Here is a 16,969-nt window from a genome sequence, read left to right as displayed (position 1 = left end):
GTACCAATTTCCTGCATTGATTGTATTTTCATAGACTCCATACTGTGTGGAAGCAGACCATTCTGCCCATCAAGCCCACACTATCCTGCCAAAGAGCATCCCACCCAGACCTACCTCCCTGTAATGCTGCATGTCTGATGGCAAATCCCTGGACACTATGGGTAATTTAGCATGGCCAATCCAACTAACCTGCACATCTTTGGACTGTGGGAGGAAATCACAGCACCCAGAGGAAACCCGTGCAGACACGGAGAGAATGTGCAAACTCCACACAGTCACCAAAGGCTAGAATTGAACCCCCCGGTGCTATGAGGCTGCTAACCACTAAGCCACCATGCTGTTTTGCTTTACCATAAATCAGCTGTTTGTGTCCCTAATTTATAATAGGTAAGCTCTGAAATGCCATTGTGTAGCAGAGTGCCACATTTTCTTTAATGCTATAGTCCAATCTCAACTGATTTTCTTTCCTCATAGTTGCCCAACTTTCTTTTAAGGATATTATCAACCCATTATCTCCTTGACCCCATTCCAAGCAGTCACCATGTTCAATTGAAAACAGTCGATAGTCACTCCATTCACTTTCCCTTTTCTGGACTTGATTTAATATTTCTCTGAAGCAAAGTACCTTGTGCCACTTTCTTATGTAATATCGCATAATATTTATTGCACAGAAACAGTCATAGGGCCCAGTAGGTCCTTACTGGTGTCTACGCTTCACGCCTTAAGGTCACAAGTTGTCCCCCATTATTCTGCATATAAACTAATCAATCTACTCCACTATTCTCCAACATGTATTTATCATGTTTCTCTAACTTGATGCTAGTTGCCTCATGGCACTGTTGTAAAGAGTTCCATATTCTAACCATCTTGACTTGGAATTATATTGACATTCCTTCAGGGTCAGAGGGGGATGGTGGCGGAAGAAGAAATACCCTGGAATTCCCTCCCTAACTGCAGTGTGGGTCTCCTTACAACATATCAATTGCAGTGGTTCAAGAAGGCAGCTCACTACCATCTTTTCAAAGGCAACTAGGGATGGGCAATAAATGCTTGCCAGCCATTGATACCAACATCCCACAGTGAATTTTTAAAAAAATGTGGATCTCCAGAAGGCGTTTGATAAGTTACCACAGATGAGGCTCCTTTAATAAGATAAGAGCCCATTGGGCAGAGGGGTAACATATTAGTATTGGATAGAGAATTGGCTATATAATAGAAGACAGAGCTGGCTAAGGCTGAGTGGCCACTGGGGGCGTCTGCGCACAGAGTGCCAGTACATTAAATCCTGCATGTTGAAGTTGATGCTGCACAGGGACCTTGGAGGTATGCACAGTGTGAGAAGAAATGAAGGGGAATGTTGATAACTAAAGGAGTGCCATAGAAATCAGTGCTGGCAACACAATCATTTACAATGTGTATTGGAAACATAGAGTACAGCATGGAAACAGACCCTTCGGTCCAAACTGTCCATGCCGAACAGATATCACAACCCAATCTAGTTCCACCTGCCAGCACCCGGCCCATATCCCTCCAAACCCTTCCTATTCATACACCCATCCAAATGCCTCTTAAATGTTGCAATTGTACCAGCCTCCACCACTTCCTCTGGCAGCTCATTCCATACATGTACCACCCTCTGCGTGAAAAAGTTGCCCCTTAGGTCTCTTTTATATCTTTCCCCTCTCACTCTAGACCTATGCCCTCTAGTTCTGGACTCCCCCACCCCAGGGAAAAGACTTTGTCTAATTATCCTATCCATGCCCCTCAATTTTGTAAACCTCTACAAGGTCACACCTCAGCCTCCGATGCTCCAGGGAAAACAGCCCCAGCCTGTTCAGCCTCTCCCTATAGCTCAAATCCTCCAACCCTGGCAACATCCTTGTAAATCGTTTCTGAACCCTTTCAAGTTTCACAACATCTTTCCGATAGGAAGGAGACCAGAATTGCACACAATATTCCAACAGTGACCTAACCAATGTCCTGTACAGCTGCAACATGACCTCCCAACTCCTGTACTCAATACTGTCACCAATAAAGGAAAGCATACCAAATGCCGCCTTCACTATCCTATCTACCTGCGACTCCACTTTCAAGGAGTTATGAACCTGCACTCCAAGGTCCTTTGTTCAGCAACACTCCCTAGGACCTTACCATTAAGTGTAGAAGTCCTGCTAAGATTTGCTTTCCCAAAATGCAGCACCTCGCATTTATCTGAATTAAACTCCATCTGCCACTTCTTAGCCCATTGGCCCATCTGATCAAGATCCTGTTGTAATCTGAGGTAACTCTCTTCGCTGTCCACTACACCTCCAATTTTGGTGTCATCTGCAAACTTACCAGCTGTGCCTCTTATGCTCGCATCCAAATCATTTATGTAAATGACAAAAAATAGAGGACCCAGCACCGATCCTTGTGACACTCCACTGGTCAGCCTCCAGTCTGAAAAACAACCCTCCACCACCTTAATGACTTGGATGAGGAAAGTGAGTAACCCTAACCTTATCACGGATGACACAAAAATAGGTGGGTAGGCAGGTGATGAGGGTGACAGACTTTGCAGGGGGCTATAGACAGATGAGTGGGCAAAAAAACTTTGCAGAAGGAAAATGTGAGGTTATCTACTTTGTCAGGTAGAATAGAGGAACTGAATATTATTTAAATGGAGAAAGACTGCAGAAAGCTGAAGTTCTCGTCCATGAGTCATAAAAAGCTTGCATCGAAGTTCAGTGCACAATAAGGAAGGCAAATGGAATGTTGGCCTTTATTTCAAAGGGATTGGAGTATAAAATAGGTGTTGCAGAAATGATGTAAAGCAGTAGTTACACCACACCTAGAACTTTGTGTGCATTCTTTACACATTACACATTATGCTCCCATTTGAGGCAGTACAGAGAAGGATCACCAGCTTGATCTGGATATGGAGGGGTTTTCTTACAACAAGAGGTTGATTAGGTTGAGCCTGTACTCATTGGAGTTTACAGGAACCAGATGCTTCTAACATTCAGTGCAGAAAGATCCCGTTGATCATTGAAAGGACCTGATTAAATTACACTGCAAGGTAGTTGCACATCTTGAGACACTTGTCCAGAACAACTACCCGTGCAATAATTTAAATCTAAAAATTGATCTTTCACTTGTGTTCATAATTACAGAGGAATTTGCTGATGATTATTCAGGTTTCAAGACTGTAATTAATGATGAGACTGCCATTCTCGACAGCAGTAAGCGGAATGTGATTGTGATTAGCTAACCTGAATTGTGAAGGGCTGTCGATATGTGGTTTTTGAACCAATGAGAAGTGGTTCAAGCCTGCACAAACGAACCAAAATTACTTCTCTTCATGGCATTCACATATTTGGTTTGAACTTTAGCTAGTTGAAACAGTCTATCTAAAATGCTAATTCTGGTGATTCATCCCTTTTTGTAAATAAACTCGGAATTTAAGCATTAGGCTCAAAGTATTTGTAGATGTATGTTCAAATAAGCTGAGGATGGGCGTATTGCATTGTTCAACTGGTCACAAGGTTACCCATCTTTAATGTTCAGCCATCAGCACCCTGGAGATTTAGGTCTGAGAATAAAACAGGGAGCACCATTATTATGTATATTTGTCACTAACATCCATTAACAAACTTGACATCACTTAGCTCTGTTGCCAAATCTTTATTTCCTGTCAAACAGAGAAGGCTGAGAGGTGTATAAAATAACAAGGGGCTTGCATAGAGGGGACTGGGAAGAACCCTTGCCCCCTGGCAGAGAGGTCACTTTTTGGGGGCGCAGATTTATGGCAGCTGGCAGAGTATTCGAGGGGACTGCAGGAAGAATGTATTCACACTGACGGTGGTGGGTGTTTGGAATTTGATGCCCTGTCTGAGGGTTGGGGTATAAACCTTCAACTCATTTAAAAGGAACATGGATCTGTACCTGAAGTACTGTAACTTGCAAGGGTTACCTGGTAAATGGAATTAAATTGGGTGGCTAGTTTATTCAACTAGCTCAGACACATGGGATAATGGTCTCTTCCTTAGCTGTAACTTTTCTCTGGTTCTATGTTTAATTTGCATCAAGTCCTGTTCTCCTATCACACTTTTCCTTGCTGACTTGTATTAACTCTCACTCTAGCAACATCTTGATTCCCATTATTGTTTTCAAATGCCTCCATAATCTACCAGTTTCTTTCACACTAATCTCCTCCATCTCTTCCAATTCCCTCATGTGCTCCTCTAGTTCTTGAGCATTCCCAATTTTAATCATTCTACTATTTAATGGCTAGACCTTCAATTACCTCGGTCCTAAACTCAGGAACTCCCTCTGTAACCATGTCTACCTCCCTTTCCTCCTTTTAAGACATTGTTTTAAGATCTTTTCAAAAGAATCTCCTGTGATTGTGTCCTAGTTTGTTTTGCAATGCACCCATCAGATGCCTTAGGAAGTTTGATTGTTTGAATGATGTTATATGTTGTTGATGAAATTTTAGAAGAAATATTGATCACCTGTGATTTTGATGAAACACTTCTGTGTAATAAACATTTCCTGTCACTAGATGTCCTGAACATACCGTGAAAGTGTTCTAAGAGACCTATTTACTGAATGAATTTGTGACATCTGGTAGCTGACAGTGGTGCTCTGCTATGTTCCACATTACTAAACTCTGTGGATATCTGTTCATAAAAATGGGAACTGTGATCTGTAGTCCTTACAAGATTGTTTTCGGACAGTACCTTAATAATTTTAAGGTTACCAGCCCATTGCTATGCTTCATAACACAAAGAATATAGTTCCTTTCTTCTGCATTCTGCTAACTGGCAAGCTATGGTAAAGCAAGGGCCTGAGGGGTTTCTCCATAGCTTTTATATAATTGCGGATTGTAATGTTTCTTCCACAAAAGCTCTACTGTTCTCGTAAAAGCTCTTTGCACAACACTGTCTCCAGTTGGTGCCAGCAGAGAGACGGTGGTCATGTACAAATAAATTGCATGCTGAGAGGATGGCAACGTCTTTACTCTTTCTTCAACAAGAATTCAATGTAACCAGGCAGCCAGCCAGTGAGCTGTACTCACTCATTTTGCTTCAGTTGTAACATTTTTCCAAAGCTATGAACCTATTGTATGAGGCATTTTCTTGATTTTTGTTGAACAAAGTATTCTGTTGTTATCTCTGGATTTGACCGGAGTGGCAGGGTGGCTCAGTGATCCGCACGGCTGTGTCACAATGCCAGAGACTCCGATTTGATTCCAGCCTCTGGCAACTGCCTGTGTCGAGTTTGTACGTTCTCCCTGTGCCTGTGTGGGTTTCCTCCCACAGTCCAAAGATGTGCAGTTTAGGTGGATTGGCCATGCTAAATTGCCCATAGTGTCCAGGAATGTGCAGGTTAGGTGGATTAACCATGGGAAATGAAAGGTTCTGTGTTAGTGTAGGGGGTGATGGATCTGGTTGGGATAATCTTTGAAAGGTCAGTGTGGACTCAATGGGCCGAATGGCCTGCTTCAACACTGTAGGGATTTTATGATTTTATGATAACTGTTCCCATATCATTTAGTGACTATACATTTAGCTGAAATACCCTAACTTCCAGAATTCCTTTCCGACATTTCTCTTCCCTCTCTACTAAGATGCTCCTTAAAATCCCTCTTTCACCAGGTTTCTGGTCACCACCTTTTAATATTTTCTCATGTCATTTGGTACGAAGAGCCTGGAACCATTTTACTGTGTCATATGTTTTATAGATACACAAGTTATTCTAATTATCATGCATTTAGAGGATAATTTAATTTTTTTTTATAGCCTAGTATTTATTAAAGCCCGTTCTGAGGAAGGTTCACTCGATCCGAAACGCTAACTCTGATTTCTCTCCGCAGATGTTGCCAGACATGCTGAGCTTTTCCAGTGATTTCTATTTTTGTCTATTGCTTACAGCATCTGCAGTTCTTTTGATTTTTATTTATTACAGCCTCTAAATATCCTTTCATCACTTATATAATTGGTATCTTTTCCTTTATCAGACTGAATGTTGATATGGTTGGCATCACGATTATAGAATGTTTTGTCTGGGTAATTTTCACATGATGAAATCACTTTATATTTAATGATGATATATACATGAATCCAGGAATACTTCTAATTGAATTCTCATAACAAATTACACAGTGAATAACTCAGTTTGTACTGAGTTCAAAGAACCATATAATCTTATCAGTCTTCATTTTGCAAAGGAACAGAATCTCCTGACATATTAATGGAGAGATAGGAATGGAGGACCTGCACTTTCTTTTGATTTTCATGGTATAGCCTACATATTTTCCTTGAGCTGAGCATCAGTGGACCGCTTGTCATCACTAAATCTTTATCTGCCCAATATCCAGATAATTATCGGGATACAGGGGCGTCAAGACAAATTAAATTATATTTGACACCAGAAGATTATTTCACCTTTGCTCAGAACTAGAAGGCATTTTATCAATAAAATGTTTAAAATGGACAAGTGAACAGTGAGTGTTTAATGTCAAGAGTTTACTCTTAATAATCATAAAATTTGTACTTCCCTCTGTCAAAAGACACACCTTGAAACAAAATGACCCTCGTATCTCAAACTAACAAAGCAAGATGTTACTCTTGAGTCTGTGAATAGTTAATCCTGTATCTCCACTGACTGCAGACTCTGTTTGAAATTTAGCAAAAGATGTACCAGGAATTCTTCTGAAGAAATGCTAGGATAAGGAACATTGAAGCCATATAAAAGTTCAGCTCGGCTGCCAAGAAAAGAAAATCCTTTGAAATCCCAGGGGGATCTTTTTAATCATGGAATATGTTTGAATTGAATGAAATGACTAGATATATTAATCCATTTCCAATACTTGAATTAAGTTGCAGCTACAGGATATCCACTTTTTTGGTCCAGTACATGAGGCTGTCACTTTGGCAAAATAAAGCCCGACTCTTAATAAATGTTAATATGTTACACCTCCTGTAGTGAGACAGAAATTAACTCTCGTCCCACATTCTGGTATTTGGCGTACAAGACCATATTTATCCTCCCTGCAGCTTGATAAATCAGCAAAATATGTTAAAATACTACCTCATACCCATGTGCATTGTAATCAGCAAGTGAGAAACTAATAGCAATCTGTTACAGACAAAACTGCTTCATTTGTAAGAAACCGAGCAAGTGTATTTCTTCAACACGAACCATGTTGAATTGCTTGCTCACACCTGCTATTGTTGTTATGAGGTGAACCCCACAATGGGGATTAGCCTGTAACAGCAGGGCAGCAGCCTGGAGAAAGGATAAACCAAAGGAAAGCTCTAGATCCAACTTTTTTTTTACAATGTAGGTAATCAAAATAAAAGTCTCTACCACTGAATAGGTAGTATAGTGGGCAAAGTATTGGCAATATTTGCATGTTTGTCCATGGAGGCAGAGGACTCCAAGTTTGGTTGCTCATTAGTCCTACGTTACCATGACAACAGTAGAGATGTATCACGGTTAGGTTCTGCATCAAGTGATGAAAGTGGACATGCTCCTGATTACTGCCCTGGGGATAGTGCTTGAAAGTCTGTCCATATGCTGAGTTTTCCCAGCCCCTGACTGGCTTGGGTGAGTGAGGCAGTGGGGAAATATGGTCAGATCAGAAAAATGCGATTCTCAAAGTCGAGAAAGAAGATGCAGGTCTTGCATCCACGCTTTGGCAGCACAGGAATCTCGTTGGTGAGTAGTAAGGGGCCTATTCATGTGCATGGACAGCTCATTGTCACGTTGTCTCACCTTGTTTACTACTCTTCAGTACGATGCTAAGAAAGTAGATAGCAGAAGTTTCTGACTGGAAACTCTCGAGTGTGCATCTTGCAGCTCCAGCTCCTCTGGGCCTCCCTATGGACTGTGACTGCCTGCATTGTCACCACCCTCTCCATCCACAGGACTTGTACCATCCTCAACACACCACCCTGTCACATCTCCGACTCTCTTAGACTATAGTTATCCACTTCAGTGGCACACATAAGAGCACAATAACATGTTGCATTTTAGTATTCCTGCCAAATCAACTTGCATGCATCCATCTCGCAGTTTGGAGCAGGTGCATCTCTGAGCTCTTGGTGCTCGTTCATAGAGTGGAAGCAGACTGCACCCATTTGGATGCTTATACAATCTGTACCATAGCTTGCCTTTTGCCTCATCATTCAGAACTCATAATCTTGCTGTACTTCTGGCCCTCCTCTCAGCCAGGCAGCTTGCCATGTTTGGCAGCAGTGAGGAGTTAAGGACATGTTGCTGTCCAGGATGTTGTTACATCATGGTCACGCCCATGCCATGTGCCAGCAAATTGTGTGACACAAACATAATGTGCTTCAATCAAATAGCTAAGTCTTGAAATCTAACAGGATTGGCCCTTAATTAAGTCAAAGGGAACCAGAGTTGTAGCATTTTACTGCACAGGAAGAGGCTGTTTGGCCCATTATGTCCACAATAGTTGTCTAACATTCATTTATTCTAATCTCATTTTCGAGCATTTGGAGTTTCAAATATCCGTTGAAATGTTTCTTAAATATCTTGAGGGTTCCTACCTCTACCACTCTTTCAGCCAGTGTGTTCCAGATAACCCCCTGCCCTCTGATTCTTGCTCCTTACCTTAAAAAAAACTGTGTCTCTCTGACCCTTGAGCCTGCTTCTTCATTCCACACGGTGATGGCTGGTCTGATTTATGACTGCTACTAATATCCTTTCAGCCCACCTTGCTTATCAAGAAATTATCTGCTACTTAAAAAAAATACTCAAGGGCTCTGCCTCCACCACCTTTTCAGGAAGAGAGTTCTAAAACCTCAAGATCTTTTGATGAAAACAAATTCTCCCAATGTCTGTGTAAATGGGTAACCCCTTATTAAACAGTGATCCCCCCTGCCCTTCTACAAAGTTCCAGATCCTCAACAAGTGGAAATATCCTTTCTGTGTGATCCTTTGGAATCTTATGGCCTGGATTTTCCAATGGTCAGACAGATGGGCAATTAAAGAATGCAGTGAACAATTCTTTTATTCTAGGAGCCCTCCTAAAGTTTCCATTAAAATCAGACAATTTGGTGGGGGGTTTCAATGAAATTAAGTAAATAATCACTTGGGAAAAATGAGACTATTAAATACATTGTCTAATTCCTGAGTAAATATTCAACAGACCCCATACCCGTGTCACAAGCCTCCTTTACTACAACTCTACCAGACCCTGACCTGACAACACCCTATCCCCAGATCTGATTTCTCCTGCCCACCCTGACCAACACTCAACATTTCATCACTTGCCTGGCACCTAACCCATCAGGTACGCTACTTCCCAGTCCCTTAACTTCACACTTACGTGGTTACCATTTAACAGCAGCAGTCAAAGTGGCTGACCTTTCAAAATCCAGAATACAGTAGCTGACTGCAGGTCTTTATAATGCAGGACAATCAGAATGGAAATATGGCTCCACCTTTCTCAAGGAGCTTTGATCTGAATCTTCTGTCAGAAATGTGGAGCTCCTTCCTTTTCATAAAAAGGGATATACTGGCAAGCTGTGTGAGTTTGCCACTGTGGGAAATCTGGTCCTTTGTGTTTCAATCAAGTCACCTCTTACTTTTCAAGACTCCAGCAGCTACAAGTCTACTGTGTCCAATCTTTCATCAGAAGAGAAGCCACCCATTCCAGCTATTAGTCTAGGAAACCTCTGAACTGCTTTCCCTCTGCACCTTGGAGATCTGCAATTTCTCACCATTTAGCTAAGATACCTTTTAGTTCTTCCTGCCAAAGTGGGCAATTTCACATTATCCCACATGATAATCCAATTGCCAGATTTGCACACTCTCACCTGACCTACCTATGATCACATTATAGCCCCTGTGTATTCCCTTCACAACTTTCTTTCCCACCTAAGCTTAGCACCAATAGCTTTCAGCCCCTTATCTAAATCATTTAAAAACATTGCAAGAAGTTGAGGCCTCAGCATTGATCCCTGTGGCACACCACCCATTGCATCTTGCCAACCCAAAAATGACCCATTATGTCTACTCCCTGCTTCCTGCTAGCTAGCCTATCTTCTATTTATTGCCAATACTTTGCCCACTATACTGCGAACTTTTATTTTTCATCATAATCTTTGCAGAATCCTATCAAATGTCTTCTGGAGGTCTACGTACAGTACCTCCATCAGTTGTCCTTTATCCATAGCATGTTTTGTCCTCAATGAACTCCAGTAAATTGGTTAAACACCCTTCCACAAAACCATGTTGCCTCTGCTTTATTACCTTAAACTTTTGTATGTGTCTGGCAATAGCATCCTTAATAAACAAGGATGAGTCCTGGGTCCCCTGCTTTTTGACATTTATGTGAATAATTTGGATGTGAACATAGCAGATATAGTTAGTAAGTTTGCAGACGACACTAAAATTGGAGGTGTAGTGGATAGCAAAGAAGGTTACCTCAGAGTACCAACAGGGAAGATCCAGATGGGCCAATGGACTGAGGAGTGGCAGATGGAGTTTAATTTAAGTAAATGTGAGGTGCTGCATTTTGGAAAAGCAAATCAGAGCAGGACTTCTACACTTAATGGTAAGGTCCTAGGAAATGTTGCTGAACAAAGAGAACTTGGAGTGGATGTTTAAAGTTCCTCGAAAGTGGATTCGCAAATAGATAGGACAGTGAAGAAAGCTTGGTATGCTTACCTTTATTGGTCAGTGCGTTGAGTATAGGAGTTGGGAAGTCATGTTGCAGCTGTACAGGGTCATTGTTTAGGCCACTTTTGGAGAATTGCATGCAATTCCAGTCTCCCTTCTATGGGAAAGGTGTTGTGAAACTTGAAAAGGTTCAGAAAAGATTTACAAGGATGTTGCCAGGGTTGGAGGGTTTGAGCTTTAGGGTGAGGCTGAATTGGCTGGGGCTGTTTTCCCTGGAATGTCGGAGGTTGGGAGGTGACTTTATAGAGGTTTATAAAATCATGACAGGCATGGATAATGTAAATAGGCAATTTTTTTTCCCTGGAGTGTGGGAGTCCAAAACTCGAGGGCATAGTTTAAGGTGAGAGGAGAAGAACATAAAAGGGACCTAAGGGGCAGCTTTTTCACGCAGAGGGTGGAGCGGGTATGGAATAAGCTGCCAGAGGAAGAGGTGGAGGCTGGTACAATTACAACATTTAAGAGGCATCTGGATGAATAGGGTGTGTTTAGAGGGATATGGGCCAAATGCTGGCAAATGGGACTAGATCTATATTGGATATCTAGTTGGCATGGATGCATTGGACTGAAGGGTCTGTTTCCGTGTTGTATAACTCCATGACTAATAGCTTCTAACATCTTCCCTTTGACAGATATCAAATTAACTGGTCTGTGATTTCTTGCTTTCTGTCTTCCTCTCCTTTTGAATAAAGGAGTTACTTCTGCTATTTTCCAATCTAATGGAACTTTTACTGAAGTAGGTGGCCTTTGTGATGGAGAGGAGTTTGAGTCAGCTCAGGGTCAAATCTGGGGTAAAGCTACAGTTGGGTTTATTCTGAGACAGTAACCAGTGAGGGAAATTGAATCGGTGATGAGAGAACAGAGCTTTTAGCAGAAATAATGGCTTTGAATCCCAATGTTGAAATTGAGGGAATTACTTCCTATCCAAGTTGAGTGTTCATTAAGCAGCATGACAACACCAAGGCAATGGAAAGCTTTAAGGAGGTAGTGATGAGCATTCAACTGTATAGCTGCTTTAATTTTCACCACAGCAAGATAGTGTTCAGGAAGAGTAAGGAGTTCTCCTATCATGGTGGTCAAAACCAACTAACAAAACCAAGAAACGGATTAATTGCTCTTTCATTTCCTTTCTGTGGGGCCATGCAGGGTGTAAATTAGATTTCACCCTTTCCCATGTAACAGTGACTACACTTCAAAAGCAGTCTTTATAAATCCAGTGTGTTTTGGGATGAACCAAATATTAGAAGGGCATTAAAGATAGATTTTCTATGTTAATTGAAAGGCACTTTTTATGTGCTGAAGTATTTGAATTATCCAATAATTTTATTTAAACACTATAAATAACAATAGATTGAAGATTTAGTGCATCAAAATGTTGAATAAACAGCATTTAAATCAAGTAACTATGTGAATTAAAAATAAACATTTAAGCAAGTCCTTTACTTTGTTCCCTGTACATTTCCTTATTTTAATGTCGTGCTGTTGTGATTTTGCAAAGTGAATGGTTTTGACAAAACAAAGTGACTTTATTTTTCACCATTGATATCTCCAGAATTTCTCATCATTTTTGTGCTCCCTTTTCAGACAATGGAGGACAGACCTTGGGGGGTGGAAATAATTGGCCATTGCGAGGACGGAAGTGGACGCTGTGGGAAGGAGGTGTTCGTGGCGTGGGTTTTGTCACTAGCCCCCTGCTAAAGTGGAAGGGCAGAGTAAATCGTGAGCTGATTCACATCTCTGACTGGCTCCCTACGTTAGTGTCTTTGGCCAAAGGAACCACTAATGGAACCAAACCTCTGGATGGCTTTGACATGTGGAAAACCATCAGGTAATGTGTACCTCAAATCATAGAGCTAAAAATATTCAATGCTGTTTTGAAAAATTTGGAAAAGAGTGCTCTGTCTCTATTATTCATGTTGAATCATCAATTTTTCACCTTTTTACAGCAACAGCCATCCTCACAGCTCAAAAACCTTGCCAACAGACGTACCAGCATTTTTGGTGCTGTGACCTGATCTTATCAATTGACAAATTATTGTTTATTTGTTAGGATTTCAATTTTTTTCAGCCCACTTTGACTCAACAAGTTTAACTTAATGTTGACCTAGGCTCAATAATGCTCTTGGTTTGAAATCAGAAGATCACTGGTGTCAGGTCCTACTCCTGGTACCTCTGAGCATAGTCTAGAGTAAGGCTGCAGTACTGATCATGTTGCACCATGCCACAGACTGTTTTTCAAAAAAGTGATTAAGCCCAGTTGCCCCCTCTAAAAGACAATCATATGGTGTTATTTGAAGAGATTAGAAAGCTGGAATCCTGGCGAGCATTTATCCCTTGACTAATAAGACTAATATAGAATATCTGGTCTTTGCTGTTTGTGGGGCTTTGCTGTTAGCAAAATGTTGCTGTTAGCTCAGGACTTTAGCCTTGATGGTCTCTGAGCACACCTCTTTATTCAGCTTATAGGCATACCCTTCTATTCCTTCAAGTTAAATTCTTTATTTTTTATTCTTTATTCTTTTATTTTATTCTTTATTTTATATGTTTGTGAAAAGTAGCGGTCAGATTTGCCTGGAACCTTTATGGTCCTTCTGATTACAATCCCTACCCAATAGTGATAGATGGCCAATTCTAGCTATGTTGGAGGACAATGGTATATGTCCACGTTAGGATGGTCTATGGCATTGGAGCTGTTGGTGTTCCTAGAGCAATGCTATTCATAGCCTGCACTAGTGAAGTGGATGGAAATGCAGTCTGGTCAGTGGTGCCTACAAACTGACATTTAAAAATACTGAGTTCAAAGTAGTACATGTTTTCATGTCATTCGAGTTATCAGAGGAAACACATTTTCATTTCAAAAGTTGAGCCTTTTGAATTGCCATAGGTCAGAGGCTACTGAGTCCTAACGTAAATAATTTTGTATGTGAAATATTAAATTCTCAGTAAACAATAGTTGAACCGAAACTTAATATTCACATCGAAAATCAAATATACATGAACTATCTTCTAGTGAATATTTAGGAATGCACAACAAATGTTAGTCTTGCTGATGATGCTCAATCCCAGGAATGAATGTAAAAAATAACTCTTGGATTAATTAGAGGCAGAAATATAGCAAGATAACCTTGAAAGCAATAGATAGGTACTAGCTCAGTGCTATTCACAGTACAGGAGCCTTGAAAAGTTGCTTTTGTTAATGTATTAGAAACATAAGGAACTAACTAGGAAAGATGCGAGCATAAGCGGTACAGTTAGTAAGTTTGCAGATGATACCAAAATTGGAGGTGTAGTGGACAGTGAAGAAGGTTACCTCAGATTACAACAGGATATGGACCAGATGGGCTAATGAGCTGAGAAGTGGCAGATGGAGTTTAATTCAGATAAATGCGAGGTGCTGCATTTTGGGAAAGCAAATCTTAGCAGGATTTATACACTTTATGGTAAGGTCCGAGGGAGTGTTGCTGAACAAAGAGACCTTGGAGTGCAGGTTCATAGTTCCTTGAAAGTAGAGTCGCAGGTAGATAGGATAGTGAAGAAGGCATTTGGTATGCTTTCCTTTATTGGTGAGAGTATTGAGTACAGGAGTTGGGAGGTCATGTTGCAGCTGTACAGGACATTGGTTAGGCCACTGTTGGAATATTGCTTGCAATTCTGGTCTCCTTCCTATCGGAAAGATGTTGTGAAACTTGAAAGGGTTCAGAAAAGATTTACAAGGATGTTGCCAGGGTTGGAGGATCTGAACTACAGGGAGAGGCTGAACAGGCTGGGGCTGTTTTCCATGAAGCGTTGGAGGCTGAGGGGTGACCTTATAGAGATTTACAAAATTGAGGGGCATGGATAGGGTAAATAGACAAAGTCTTTTCCCTGGGGTCGGGGATTCCAGAACTAGAGGGCATAGGTTTAGGGTGAGAGGGGAAAGATATAAAAGAGACCTAAGGGGCAACCTTTTCACGCAGAGAGTGGTACGTGTATGGAATGAGCTGCCAGAGGATGTGGTGGAGGATGGTACAATTGCAACATTTAAGAAGCATTTGGATGGGTATATGAATAGGAAGGGTTTGGAGGGATATGGGCCGGGTGCTGGCAGGTGGGACTAGATTGGGTTGGGATATCTGGTCGGCATGGATTGGTTGGACCGAAGGGTCTGTTTCCATGCTGTACTTCTCTATGACAAGCCATGTTGAATCGAATACTTTGTAATGAGACAGGGTTAATTAATAATCTTGTAATCTCAATGATATTAAGGGGGCGGGGGAAGAGTAGTTACTATACAGTAGAATTTCATTTTGTTTGTAACTGATAGGTTAGATACAAAATCGGGTCTTTAAATTTAAACAAACACGGGTATGAGGAAACTGATAAACTGGCTGAAGTCAGTTGGGAACTCGGATTAAATTGTGATTTGATCTGGATAATTTATTATTCTCAATATACATTCAGTCACTGGAGAAGTGCTCAAACCCTGATTTGAAATTAATGAAAAGTATTAGATTAAAAGAAGTGGATTACAATTTTGTCCAAAGTGTGGCAAAACAGGCACCCTCCCCTGAGGATGAGGAGGTCCTAAAATCAGCAAGACAATGATCAAAAAAGAGCAAAGACGTAGAATTCTGAGTGTATTCTTGCAAATAATAAGAAAAATCTTCATAAGTGTGTAAACATGAAGATAACAAAGGTAAACATGGTTCCCCTGCAGACAGAGACAGGAGAAATTATTATAAGGGATAAGGAAATGCCATGGAGATTAAATAAATATTTTATGTCTGTCTTCACAACAGAAGAAACAAAGAACATGTGGAAATTGTGGGGATTCAATGAGCCTGAAGATATTAAGAAAAGAGAAAACACTGGAGAAATTAATGAGAATAAGATTTGACCTTGTGGCCTACATCCCTGGGTTTTCAGATGGCTGGCTATGAATATAGTGGAAGCCTTGGTTTTAGATTCTAGAATCCCTAAGATCCTAGAATGATCCAATGATTTGAAGGTTAGCAAATGTAACTGGCCTATTTAAGAGTGAGGAAACTGGAAAATGTAGACCTACAGATCAGTTCATCAGTTAATAACAGAATGGAAAATGGTGTAATCCTGTTATTAAGAATTTGTTAACAGGGTACTTAGAAAATCACAACAGGGTGAGGCAAAAGCAATGGGGCATTATAGAAGGGAAATTGTAGAATCATCAAATTCCTACAGTGCAGGCAGAAGCCATTCGGCCCATTGAGTCTGCACCGACCCTCAGAGTAACCCACCTAGACCCACCCCATCCCCACAATTAGCATGGCTATTTCACCTAGCCTGCACATCTCTGGATGGTACAGGACAATTTAGTCTTTGGATTATGAGAGGAAACCAGAGCACCTGGAGGAAACCCACACAGTCAGAGGGCAAACATGCAAAATCCACACACAGTCACCCGAGGCTGGAATCAAACGCGGGTCCACTGGCACTGCATCAACACCAACCACTGAGCCGCTGTGTGAATGACAGAAGATTTTTGGGGAAGTAACTGATTTACGAGGCAAGGGAGAGTTAATGAATGCAGTATGTCGAATTTCAGAAGACATTTACTCTGGTGATGCACAGCAGGTTTTTGCCTGAGATGTGAGATGAGAGATTGTAGGAATGGAGTAGCATATCAGCATGGACTAACCAACAGAAAACAGAGAGAAACAAGCCAATTTTGGGATAATACGGTGTAACTAGTGGAGTGTCAGAGGGTCATTATTGTGGTTTTAGCTCATTATAACCAATATAACCTAAACAAGGGGATTTAGTGTAATATATCCAAGTTTACTGAAGATTTAAATCTAGATAGCAAAGTAATCTGTGAGGAGACAAAGAAACTGCAAAGAGAACTAGACTTGTTACGATGTTAGGCAAGAAGTTGGAATATAATCTGGGTAAGTTTGTAATTACCCACTTCGGAAAGAAGAATAGAAATGAGAACATTGTTTAAAAAGTAAGAAGCTGAGTATACTCATGAATCTCAAAAGGAAAACTGCTCAAACAGCGAGCAAATAAAAATTTATTTTTATTCATTCATCATTGAGTAGGCCAGCATTTATTGTGTATCTGTAATTGCACAGAGGGCAGTTAACAGTCAACAACACTGTTATGGGTCTGGATTTACATGTAAACCAGACCAGGTAATGATGGCAGATTTCCTTTCCTAAAGAAAATTAGTGAACCAGATAGTGTTATTTTTATGATAAATTAACAGTGGTTACAGGGTTGCCAGTAGACTAGCTTTTTATCACAGGTTTTTACGCAGAAC

At 40.8% G+C, this 16,969-nt stretch overlaps 1 protein-coding gene across 2 annotated transcripts in view; it reads left to right on the top strand.

The window, feature by feature from the left end:
* The window catches only part of arsb (arylsulfatase B), an 80,375-nt gene that overhangs the window by 27,207 nt on the left and 36,199 nt on the right, over positions 1-16,969 (top strand). For both annotated transcript variants that reach the window (XM_043706943.2, XM_043706933.2), the window contains exon 5: positions 12,277-12,520. In XM_043706943.2, coding sequence (XP_043562878.2) covers positions 12,277-12,520 — 244 coding nt within the window. The remainder of the gene's footprint in view (positions 1-12,276; positions 12,521-16,969) is intronic.

This window comes from Chiloscyllium plagiosum, unplaced genomic scaffold (assembly GCF_037043375.1).
Source record: "Chiloscyllium plagiosum isolate Xiang-an unplaced genomic scaffold, Cpla_swu_hap1 HiC_scaffold_2, whole genome shotgun sequence".
Lineage (NCBI taxonomy): Eukaryota > Metazoa > Chordata > Chondrichthyes > Orectolobiformes > Hemiscylliidae > Chiloscyllium > Chiloscyllium plagiosum.
Note: the sequence above shows the minus strand (reverse complement) of the source record. Positions and strands in the feature narration are given on the sequence as shown.